This window comes from Hyaena hyaena, unplaced genomic scaffold (genome assembly GCF_003009895.1).
Source record: "Hyaena hyaena isolate Hyena2069 unplaced genomic scaffold, ASM300989v1 scaffold_44, whole genome shotgun sequence".
Lineage (NCBI taxonomy): Eukaryota > Metazoa > Chordata > Mammalia > Carnivora > Hyaenidae > Hyaena > Hyaena hyaena.
This window is the reverse complement of record NW_024080676.1, coordinates 3,383,451-3,396,089: the sequence shown is the minus strand read 5'-3', so window position 1 is coordinate 3,396,089 and position 12,639 is coordinate 3,383,451. Positions and strand designations below refer to the sequence as shown.

The 12,639-nt window shown below is 43.7% G+C and overlaps 1 protein-coding gene across 2 annotated transcripts in view; it reads left to right on the top strand.

Annotated features, from left to right (window-relative positions):
* Nucleotides 1-4,727: 4,727 nt before the first annotated feature.
* ALDH18A1 (aldehyde dehydrogenase 18 family member A1) overlaps nt 4,728-12,639 on the top strand; it is a 43,171-nt gene continuing 35,259 nt past the window's right edge. For both annotated transcript variants that reach the window (XM_039230249.1, XM_039230248.1), the window contains exons 1-2: nt 4,728-4,902; nt 7,621-7,736. In XM_039230249.1, coding sequence (XP_039086180.1) covers nt 7,649-7,736 — 88 coding nt within the window. In that variant the 5' untranslated portion in view covers nt 4,728-4,902; nt 7,621-7,648. The remainder of the gene's footprint in view (nt 4,903-7,620; nt 7,737-12,639) is intronic.

Sequence of the window (12,639 nt, the reverse complement as noted above, 5' to 3'; positions counted from 1 at the left end):
ATTTACATAGTTCTTCAGAATATATTTCAATTGTCCATCCACTATTCTAAGTGTGAAATGATATCAAATAGAGTAGATATACAGGAAAGCATAAAAGAGAAAACAATTCTACAACTTAATATATACAGTATCATTAGTGGTTATTATTTTTACAGTTTTCTTTTGAGAATAATCCACTGAATTTTTCTGCCATTGACATTTCAGGGTCAAGTTGTCCTTAAGAGCAGTTTCCAGAGAATCAAGAATATAACAGTCCAATATATTTTTACAGGTGATATTTGACAGTTTGTGAGTAGGTGCAAATCATTTTTTTCTCCCACTTTTTTTCAAAAGTCTTGGATGATGAAGTGGATTCATGACCTTCACCACTATTATATCGGTCATATAAAGTTTTAGCAGCTTTCAAAATGGAGTTGGGAGAATTCAGACCAACGAGTTGGCCCAGAACATATTTCATTTCTTCAGTGGTGCCCTTAGCCATCTGATTACCTGGATAAGTTTGAATTTGAACATATGGATGCGGCAGAAGCTCAGGAATGGATATCCTCTGTTTAGGGTCCCTTATTAAACAACACTTTAACACATCTTGAAGATCTTTCTCTGGGATATCAGGAAATTCGATTTCATGATTAGGGTCAATTAATGTGTGTAATTTAGAAATCTGATTAATTATATGCTGAAACGGTGTCTTCCCATAAGTCATATAGTACAAAATGCATCCTAAGGACCAAACATCACTTTTGGGGCTTATCTTTGACTTAGATTTCCCATTCTCTCTTGAGGAAGACGTATCTTTGATTGCTTCTAGCATTTCTAATTTTTATAGTCAGAGAAAATAAAACTGTGTTTTAAGGAAAATACATGCTCTCCCAAAGGAAACTCCCTGTTTATTGTATGTAAGAATGTTCCGTATTTATGAGTAACCTCCCTTTTCTATTGATGTATTTGGGTGTTTGTTTGTTTTTTGTCACATTCTGGGCCTGTCTTTGAAACCAGGGGATCTGAAATGCCAGTCATATCTAATCTTCTAGGGTACTTTATAAAAATACTGATTCCTGGGCTCTACCCTTAGAGATTCTGATTCACTGGCAGGAAAAGGAGTTTCTAAGAATCTGTATGTTTCAAAGTCTTCCCTGGTACTTCTGATGTGCAGCCTGGTTCGTAAAACTACAAACTGATGTTGTGTAGTGTGGCTGAAACAGATTTCACTTAAGCGTCTGTCCTATGATTGCCAACTCTTGTGAAATGTCTACCAGTCTAGTCTACTGCCTTTTCTCTGAGAATTCCTATCACTTAGAGTTCTGTTGAAGGTGGGCCCAGCCTCCAGGCTCACATTGCCTACGTGACCTGGTCTCTCCCTGCCACAGCTGACCAGTCCAAATGTGGAGTCCTGGACCTAGTTAGGCGAGTAATATTTTCTCCCTTAGGACTTTGGAACTGGAATCAAGACGGGAAGTCAGTCAGGAGTAGGCACTAACTAAAGATATTTGAGGGCTGAGGAAGCCATTTTCTACCACCTGTTCGACAATGAAAAGCCTACCTTAAAAGGGGGGAAAAAAGAAACAGATGTGCAGAGAGAAGTATAAATCAGAGATCCAGAGTAGTTTTTGTTTCCAGATTCTACTGCCTTGGACCCACCTCTCATGAGATCTGGTTTTACCTTTTGCTCTTGGAGACTGCAAGTTATTCCTTCTAGTAAATTGCTTTATTTGAATATTTTTGTTATCAAAAATTAAAGAACCTGAGACTAAGATAACTTAAACCTCGTACTCAGTAGCATTGTAAAGAAACAGTCTTCAATCCTACATTTGTATAGCCCAATTCTAAATAGTCCACTTCCTAGGTGATTTTCTAGTTATGCCCAATTCTTTTTTTTTTTTTTAAAGACTTTATTTTTTTTTATATATTTTTATTTATTTCTAGGAGAGAGAGAGAGACAGTGTGAGCAGGGGAGGGTCAGAGAGAGAGGGAGACACAGGCTCTGAAATAAGCTCCAGGCTCTGAGCTGGCAGTCAGCACAGAGCCCGACGCGGGGCTTGAACCCACGAACCGCGAGATCATGACCTAAGCGAAAGTCGGACGCTTAACCGACTAAGCCACCCAGGCGCCCCTAGTTATGCCCAATTCTATTTCCATTTGTTGAGACGAAAGTTAAATCCTTCCAATAAAAAAAAATCCTTTTGGGGTGCCTGGGTAGCTCAGGCAGTTAAGCATATGACTCTTGATTTCGGCTCAGGTCATGATCTTGTGGTTCGTGATATCAAGCCCAGGGTCAGGCTCAGTGCTGACAGCACCTCTCTCTCTGCCCTTCCCCCGCTTACACGTGCTCTCTCTCTTTCTCTCTCTCAAAATAAATAAATAAACATTTTAAAAGTCGTTAAAAATCATATGCAGGAAAGATACCATGGCTATGGTATTTATTTCTGCAGAGGAGCAAAGCAGCTTATATTTCTGGTATTTGATTTTTCTCAATCCACAGTCACATATACCACTCCTTTGTCCACATTGGTGGAGTAGAATATTAATAGTAAAATAGTAATAAAACTCAAATCACAGTAATAAATAAAATAAAAAATATACAATATTAAAGGATTTCTATATTTGTTTCTTTTAACATTCCTATGGAATAGACAAGGACTGTGTTATTAGTCCATTTCTTATTTAAGAAAACTAAACCCAAAGAAATTAAATTCTTTCATTTATCAAATATTTGTTGTCTAAATGCCAGGAACATACTTCTCTACTCTCAGAACCTTATATTCTAGCAGGGAAGGCAGATAAGCAATTTCCATAAGGTGATATGTGGTTTAAAAGAACTAGAACAGGATTTCTCAAGTAGAGAAGGCCACTGTCTTTAATGGCTTTAGTTACACCCACAGTTACCTAATTCGTTCTAAGTTTATGGTGCAAATCTTAAAAGCTGAAGTACCAGATGAAACTTACAAGAAAGAAATTTTAAAAGCATTTTTAAAAGCATTGTAAAAGCATTACTTTTATATCCTCCACCCAACTTCAAACCCATGTAAGCTGACAACTTAATCCATGTTCAGAGTCCTCATTGTTCACTTCAAAGAACTCCCCTCATCTATTTCCTAACTCAATATATTGCAGCACTACCATATTTGCAAAAATCCCTCCTCTTCTCCCACTTTAAACATAGTAAGGGCTGCCAGCTCTCCCCGCTTTATGCTCCCCTTGCCCACTGCTGGAGCCTTTTTTCCGGTCATTTCTTACTTGGGCCTTAGCACTAGCTGACCAGCCTCTCAGCTTCTACTCCTCTTTACTGATTTCTGACACACAAGTCTCATCACCGTTCCATTCCAGAACTTTAAAAGTGATGGTTCTCTGTCTTTGGGGATGATAAATTTCAAGGTCTTTAGCATGGCACAGAAATCCCTTTGCAAGGTGGTGCCACCAAACACCTCTCCTGTCATTGTCCCTCCTGCAGCCTCTTCTCATAGGACATTTCACGCTTCTGCTTATTGCATTTCCTCTTCCTTATGTGATCCTGCTTCCCATTTCTAGGTGAACGACTTTGTTTTTGGCCTTCAAAGCACAATTTGAATGCCTACCCTCTTTTAAAAGCCTTGCCTGAGATCCTTGGACACCCCCTCCTCTAGCACAATTTGCAGCATTGTAATCATTTGCTCACATATCTGTCTCTCCTATAAGGCTGTGAACTCATCTAGGGAGGGGGCGATATCTTTCTCCATATCGAGGGAATGCCTGCCACACAAAGTAGGCGATGCATTTTTGTTTTGTTTTTTATGTTTTTAATGTTTATTTTTGAGACAGAAAACATGAGCAGGGAAGAAGCAGAGGGAGGGAGAGAGAGAGAGAGAGAGAGAGAGAGAGAGAGAGAGAGAATCTGAAGCAGGCTCCAAGCTCTGAGCTGCCAGCACGGAGCCCTATGGGAGGCTCAAACTCACCAACAGGGAGATCATGACCTGAGCCAAAGGCAGACTCTTAACTGACTAAGCCATCCAGGTGCCCCTAAAGTAGGCAATGTTTAATGACTGAGGAAATGAATAAGTAGGCCCAGCAATGTTCTAAAGAAGGGGAAGATGCCTTCCTTGTCACTTGCCTCCAGTCAAGTGCTGTGCAGCCTTTCCCCCACCCCTGTACCTGTCCAGCGTTGCCTTGCCTATACAAAATGTGCCCTGGGAGGAAAACACAGCAAGTATGAAAGAGGGAGACTGAATTCTAATTTTAAGGGTAGATCCACATTTGCCTTTGGAATAGTTGTAATTGTCAGGGATTAAATACAACTATTTAAGTGCAATACTTCACCAGCGCCCTTGTAGAACAAGAGTTGGGGTGGGACTCTTGGGGAAACCCCTAGACCACTAGGGGGCAAATCATTTTATCACAACGACAAAATTTTCGCATTTAAATAGCAAAAGTTTAGCCGAGAGCACGGGTTCTGTAAATGCAGGTATGTGTAAGTTGATCCAACCTACTTCTGAGGTGTGCGTGGGATATAACGATCAAGACTAAGAAACATTCCTTACTGGTGCCAAACAGCAGCTACGTGAGCCAAGCACCTTTCCTGCCTCCTCGGGAAGCCCCGTGGGGCCCCTGTTCCCTAAGGGACGTGGACGGGCACCGGAGTTGTCTAGCCCCGCCTCCCGGCGTCTGCCCGGGCCTGGGAGGGCGGGGCCCGCCACGTGGAGCGCAGACCCTATTCTCCAAGGCGCCTACGCGGTTGCCGCGGCGTAGCTCCGGTTCGGCCCTTCGCCCCACGTCAGCAGCGGAGGCCCCGCGGCTGGCGTTTACTCCAACGCCGCTGACGTAACGTCATCTTGCGGGACGTGGACGGAAGGAAAAGGGGAGTAAGCCGGCGGCAGAATCTGTCCGGCGTACAGTGCCGGCCGGGCAGCGGGGTCGTGTGGTCGTGTTGAGGTAGGTACTCCGGCGGCAGGGATGGCGGCGGCGATGGCGCGGCGCCGGCGCCTCCGCGGGGGCTGATGGGGCGCCTGGCCCGCTGCGGAGGGAAAGGGCGCGCGCCGGCCCGCGGCCATCCGCGGGGGCTGCGGGGGCTCCTGCCGGGCGGGGAGGCCGGGCCCGCGAGTGGGTGTGGGCGCGCGCCGATGGAAGGCGGCTGGCTGGGCAGCCCGGGGTGCGCTCGCCGCCAGCGCGCTTCCATGTGCCCGAGTGGGAGGCCTCGGGGTCTGAGGGGCTTGGGGCACCCGACCTCCGCGGCCGCCCGAGTACACCCACACCGAGGAACTGGCCCAGGTGGAGGGCTGAAGGCTCGGCGGACGCCCCTCGGCCCGCGAGTCCGGAGCCAGCTTGCAGTGCACCTGCCTCGCTGCTGGTGATGTGCCCGGGTTTGTAAGTGGCCACGCGGCCTGTGTGTGCGGTCCCCCGCGGCCCGCCTGGGCTTTCGTGACCCTCCCTTTCAAAACCGGGCCCCCAGCAGCGGGGGAGTTCGCTCACGACCGCCCTTTGCAGTGTGGCACACCAGGGCGCGCCCGGCCCCTCGCCTCTCCCCCTCCCCCCCATTCACCCCTGCTCTCTGAGGCGGCGAGATTTCTCACCCGATCTTTGTCTTGGGAGCCGTGAGCCTCATACCAAACCTGTGTTTCTGGGTGAAGTTTGTTGGGACTAAAGTTCAGTTCTCTGTCCAAATCAGTGAGGGCATTCTGTTTAAAACCAGTAAAAGAGGCACCTCAGAAACGTCCTGAGCCAAAACACGGAAACTTTTTCCAACTGATGACATCGAGTCTAGACGCACACACAGACACACGTACCCTTTGCTCCCTGGAATCAGCTGTTTGCTTACTGAGAGCGTCTACTGCAGTCAGTCAGAGGCCGTGTGGTACAGGGGAGAGGCCAGGAAGGCTTAGTTTCTAGGTCAGTATTGAGCCTATAAGTTAGTGACCTTGAACATTCAGAACTTTCAGTTACTCTTAGATAAGAGAGAGGCAAACAGTAAGTATAATTACTGATTATGTCTGTCAGAGAATATTTATTGAATCCTTGTGCCTGTGACACATCCTGAAGGAGATACAGAGGAAGTCGTAGGGCATCATTAGTGCCTGAAAGAAGCAGCACAGCTGACATTTGTTGAGCATCTGTTGTACCCAAGCATTCCATGTATTGTCTCATTTAATTCCCACAGTAATCCCACGAGGATTACTGTTACTGTCCCTGTTTTACAAAAGAGGAAACTGAGGCTTACAAATCTCATTCGAGTAACCTTCCAGAGGGCACAGAGCTGGAACCCAGTCCGTCCAGCTCCAAAATCCGTGCTCCCTGTATGGTTTCCCATGCTGTCAGAGGGAACTTTATGATCTTGTTGGGAGAAGCAATGATACTAACATGAAGCAGGCTAATTCTACAGGCTAATCTGTAGAATTACATCCAATTAAAATGCTAGAGTTACGGAGGGAGTTGTCATGAAGGAAATAGGACTAGACTTTAGGGTCTAGTTTGATTATTTTACCCTTTTGGCATTCCTGTTGGAGAATTCATGTGTAAATAATTGTTTAGCAACAATTACTGAAGGGATTTATATAAGCAGCACACAAGACCATGGGCTTTTGTCATGCTTCAGTGTTATGCAAGTAAATTTTCTCTTGGGATCTTCCAGACTGTCACAAACTGAAGCCAATGAAGATGGCACTTAGCACTTTCTGTTGCCTATTGGATGACATATCTTTAACAATAGATGGACCCTGCCAATCTCTTCTCTCTCCTTTCTGTGCCTTTGTGCAGTATAAATTATAGAGCAATACATGCCACTCCATGTTTCTCTTCAGTGTGGGGCTAACTGCTAGTCTTCTGAGACACATTTAAGAGGGTTGGAAAAAATCCACCAATCCATAGAGCAAAAGTTATAAAGAAGCCTGCAAGCAAAGAGGGTGCAGTATCTTTCTTATCTTGTGAAAACAGCGCTGTCTCTCTAACACGAGAGCTGCAACAACGAATGTTTTATTCTCTGTGTATATAGAGGAGGGAGCCCCTAACCATAACCCATAACCACCATATTTCCAGCTCAGGTTTTTTCTAGCCATGTGCTCATCCTCCACAAGATGTGCCCATAGTCATTTGAAATGCCAATCATTTGCAGGTATGGCACCCCCTCCCAGGGATGCAAGAGTGTGCTTTAGAGTCCTGTGAGCAGCAGGGAGAAGGATGGCAGTGGCCTCTGGCCTTTCCAGCCTCTTCTTACGTCAGCTAGGGTCAAGCAGACATTTGAAATACGTGGTTTTCAGAGTTCTTTTGGGAGGTGATAGCAGGAAGGTAGAGATGGCCACTTATTGGATGTTGGATCTGTTTTTGATTTGTTTGAGACTCCCTAATTGTGTAGGAATTTTGTAGTGAAGATTTAGTATCCACACGGGAACATTGTACTTTTCTGTCACTCTATTTATAATCCTTAGTTGTCATTTGCTTACATAAAAACTTACAAGGTCCTAGGAAAGGCAAGATATAGATGGGACCTGGGAAGGAGCCATTTGTTGTCTCTTTTCTATAGACAGAGCAGGTGGGAGTGTCCCTGATACAGAGGAATTGGAGCAGAAGAGTCCAGTTCTTACTCTGAGAGTATGAGAAGTGGAAGAAATTAAAATTGTCTATTTTCATTTTCATCTTTTTAAAAACTGTATTCTACAGATACTTTGATCAGTGACCACATCGCATCATGTTGAATCAAATCTACCGCTCTGGGTTCCAGCCCTTCCGCCAGCGTCTCCTGCCCTGGGTCCAATCCACAGCCCTCTCCAGATCTCGTATGTACCATAGAAAACTTGGAAGTATGTGGGAAGTTTGGAAGTGTGTTTCAAGCAAGGTTTCAAAGAAGAGAGAGAAAAAAAAAAAGTAACTTGGCAGAATTGGGCAAAGACAGTAAGCAAGGAAGCAGCCTACTGGTGAAAGTGTTTGTACTTATCAATAAAGTGAAACTTCTGGAGGTGATAGCTTTATGGCATCAATTGTGGTCATGGTTTCACAGGTATATACTTATCTACAGAATCATCAAGTTGTACACACTAATTTTGTATAGTTTTTTTGTGTCTAAGTAATTAAAAGTTTTTCAAATAAGGTGTTACCTATAGTACTCCTCAAATTCTTTACAGGCTATCTTTGTTCATTACTTTTTTTTGTAACTAAGTTTTTGATTTGGGGACCATTATAGATTCATGTGCCGTTGTAAGAACTAATACAGAGAGATCCCTCATGCCATTTATATGTTTTTCCAATATCTCAACCCAGATATTGGATATTGGCATTGATATGGTCAATATAAGAACATTTCCACCGCAAGATCCTTCACATTTCACTTTTATAGCTATCCTCCTCTTCCCCATCCCTAACCCCTGGCAATCACTAATCTATTCTCTATTTCTATAATTTTGTCATTTCAAAAAATGTTATGTAAGTGAAGTCATACAACATGTGTTCTTTGGAGATGGATTTTTTTTTTAGTCGACATAATTCTCTGGAGAACCATCTAAGCTGTGTATGTTGGTTGGTTCCTTTTTATTACTTAATAGTGTTTAATGGTATGAGTATACCACAGTTAGTGTAACTATTCACCCATTGAAAGGCATCTGGTTTGGGGCGCCTGGGTGGCTTAGTCGGTTAAGCGTCCGACTTTCGCTTAGGTCATGATCTCGCGGTTTGTGGGTTCGAGCCCCACGTCGGGCTCTGTGCTGACTGCCAGCTCAGAGCCTGGAGCCTGTTTCAGTCTGTGACTCCCTCTCTCTCTGACCCTCCCCTGCTCACGCTGTCTCTCTCTCTCTCTCTCTCTCTCTCCTAGAAATAAATAAAACATTAAAAAAAAAAAAAAAAAAGAAAGGCATCAGGTTTTTTCCAGTTTTGACTGTTATGAATAAGGCTGCTATGAGCATTTGTGTACAAGATTTTGTGTGGACAGAGTTTGCATTTCTCTGGGATAAATGCCTGAGAGTTCAATTGCTGGGTCATATGGTAGTTGCATGCTTTGTTTTATAAGAAGCTACCAAATGCTTTTTGCAGAATGGCTGCATTCACCCCAGCAGCGTATGAGCAGTGCCCTTTCTCTTCATCCTCACCAACATTTTGATGTTGTCATTCTTTGATTTTAGCCATCGTGATAGTGAAATGATACCTTACAGTGTGGTTTTAACTTGCTTTTCCTTAATGGCTAATGGCGTGGAACATCTTCTCCTGTGCTATTTGTCTGTTTTTATATCCTCTCTAGTGAAATGTTTCTTTCTCATTTTTAAGTGGATTGTTTGTTTTTTTACTGTTGATTTTAGAGTTCTTTACCTTCTAGATACTAGTTCTTGGCAGAGCCTTAGTTTGAAGGATTTTCTCTCATAGCTTTTACACATAGGTTGTTGTTTCAGTCTTTTAACAGGATCTTTCACAAAGGAAAGGTCTTTTTTTTTTTTTGGTCATGTCCCATTTATCAGTATATTCTTTCACTGATAATTATGTCTGGGGTCAAGTCTAAGCTTTGTGTAGCCCTGGATCCTGAAGATTTTCTTGTATGTTTTTTTTTTTTAAAGTTTTATAGCTTTACATTTTACATTTAAATATGTGATTCATTTTGAGTTAATTTTTGTAGAAGGTGTAGGATTTAGGCCAAGTTTCATGGTTTTGCCTGTGGACATCTAATTATTCCAGCAGCATTTGTTGGAAGGCTGTCGTGTTTTGAGGGGCTGTCTCTCTGATATCAACTAAATCTTATCAGTAGTCTGTCTCTAGATCTTATTGTAAGAGGACTTGCTTATCAACTAATCAAACTTATCATTATCCAGGAAAGAAAACTTCTCTATTTCCCATTCACATGAAGAAGAATATAAGGAATAAAAGATCAGGGTCTAGAACCAGGCTCCCTGGATTTTAAAACTAGCTGTGTTCTAAATCTACAGTTGTTGTTTTATGTAACTAAGTTACTTAGTAAGTAAGTAGTACAGCTAGTAACTTAGTTACATAAAACAACAACTGTAGATTTTGGTTACAATCCTGTGTTGGACCTGCTTGGCTGCATGGTGGTTCTGTGTCTGTGTCAGAACTCATTGGCTCAGGGCTGATTGTTGAGGGCTGGATGGCCTCTGCTGGGATGATGAATCATGTCTGTTCCACGTGGCCTCTCATCCTCCATCAGGCTAAACACGGCCCCTTCATATGATGCTTTCAGGTTCCCAAGTAGAACATACAGGGAAACCACAAGACCTCTTGAGGCCTAAGCTCAGAATTTATGCAGTGTTACTTCTGCTACATTGTAGTAGTCTAAGCAAGTCATAGTGCTGGCCCAGATTCAAAGGATGGGAAAACAGACTCCATATGTTGATGGGAGAAGCTTCAAGGTGTTTGGTCATTTTTACAGTCTGGTAATGTTAACAAGTTACTCAGCTTCTCTGGGCCTCAGTTTCCTTATTTATAAAATGAGTACAATAATACTAACAACTAACTCATAATAATACTTAACTCATGGAAATTCAGTATGATGCTGATAGCAATAGCTAACACCTTTTTTTGTAACATCAGCTAATATTTATGGAGTGTTTATTTTGTGCCAGTTTTTGTTCATGCATTAATTCATTTTATCCCCTACAACAGATAAGGTAACAGCAAATAAGCACAAAGGTTGAGATTCCAATCCATTCAGTCAGCTCCAGACTAGACTAATACTTATCCTTTTATATTTCCTCTTCCTCTATAAAAGGTATGTGAATACCTAACACCTCTCTACATATAGTAAGTATTCAGTATTTTTATAGTTGTTACTATTGTTTGTTCTCATTGGTCTCATTCACAGAAGGAGGAATTTTCTGATCTTTTCCCTAGATTTTTCAATTTTGTATCCAGGTTTTTCTGGATTCTGGAGCCCTGTGTTCACTGACCATGATAAGCAGAAGAACAGAAAAGAAGTAAGAAAAGCAAAGTGAGAAAGCATGTACATGCAAACACAGAAGGAAATGGAAGGCCAGGAAGGGAGATAGAAATCCTGTCAGAAGTCCCTCTTGTTCAGGTTTGAAACACAGGCTCATTGATTGCTGAGCATAAGGATGCTAATGCTGAAAAGGTAGCTTCTCTTCTCTTCCCTTAGAGTATGGTGTGTGGCACTTTTGAGGAATATGGACAGCCCTCTTCTCACCCCACCCCGGACACATGTACACACACGTGCTTCTTAGTATCCCCTCATACTAACTAGGAGGAGATGGCTTTTCTGTGGGACTTAGAGCCTAAAGGTTCTTTAGAAGATAGGAAGAGATGACCCATCTAGTCTTAGGCCTAACTAATCAAGGCCTTCATAGTCCCCAGTATGGACCCTAAAAAGTGTGATCCTCTGCAGAACATAAGAAATGCCCCCAAGAAGGGTAGCGTCAGTCTGTGGGGTGGTGCAAGCATTGTTGAACAGGAACCCCAAAAAGCCCTGAATCCCACAGAACTCTCCTTGGTTCTAGAATCAACTGGATGTAACTGAACTGTCATTTGCTTAAAACCTTATTCATAGTTGTTTCCTCCACTTGAACCTTGTCAGCTCTGATTGGCTGTGACCCCATTGGCTGCAGTCAGAATGACCCTTGAGTGCCTGCCACCCATCTGTGCTGGTATCTCTGCTTATAAAGACTGTGGGTCAGGAGCCTTTTTCATGCTAACCCGGTCTGCTAGATTCTCATTGGTTTCTGCCATTTGATCAACTGGACTGACAAGCTTGTCACTATGTGTGTCCCTAAGGTGCCTCTTACACTGCCCCACCCATGCTCAGCACTCTACAGGACAGGATAAGCCCTGCAGGGACAGGAAAGAAAAATGGCTGTCAGCCTAGTCCTGACAGCTATACACCTGGGTGATACTTGGGTGTAGCCTGGAGCTCTGCAAATAGCCGCTAATGATCCCAGGTCCACACCCCAGGGGAGCAAGTCTCTCCCTCTACCACCCCCTCTCTATCAAGTCATTGAGTACAGAATTATTATGTGTACAACTTTTAAGCTTAGACCTAGGTATATATGTTACTTATGATAATATCCCTGGAAACTGAGCCACAGTAACTGTATCGGTGAACTTAATGAAAAAAGGGAACTCTCCACAGAACTTAGTCCCAACACAAACCAGTCCTGTAGTCTCTGGGACTCCTACAGCAGGATGAGACAACCCACCTATGGGTCTAGTAAGGGTGCCAAGTCCCAGTTCTTTCCCAGAGGATGGATTTACTGAGCAGCTTTGTGCCAGGAACTGGACTGCAAGCTCTTGTGAAAAAAGACCATATCATCTTGTAGCTCCACAAAGCTGAAGCATAATCACTTTTAAAAATGATCATTTAAGAGATGAAAGGAAGGGTTCTTTACTGCTTCATTAAATGTGTTCATTCTGGGGCGCCTGGGTGGTGCAGTCGGTTAAGTGTCCGACTTCGGCTCAGGTCATGATATCACAGCTTGTGGGTTCAAGCCCTGGATCAGGCTCTGTGCTGACAGCTCAGAGCCTGGAGCCTGCTTCAGATTCCGTGTCACCTTGCTCCGCCCACCCCCACTCACACTCTGTCTCTCTCGCTCTCTCAAGAATAAAAAACATTTGGGGCGCCTGGGTGGCTTAGTCGGTTAAGCGTCCGACTTTCGCTTAGGTCATGATCTCGCGGTTAGTGGGTTCGAGCCCCGCGTCGGGCTCTGTGCTGACTGCCAGCTCAGAGCCTGGAGCCTGTTT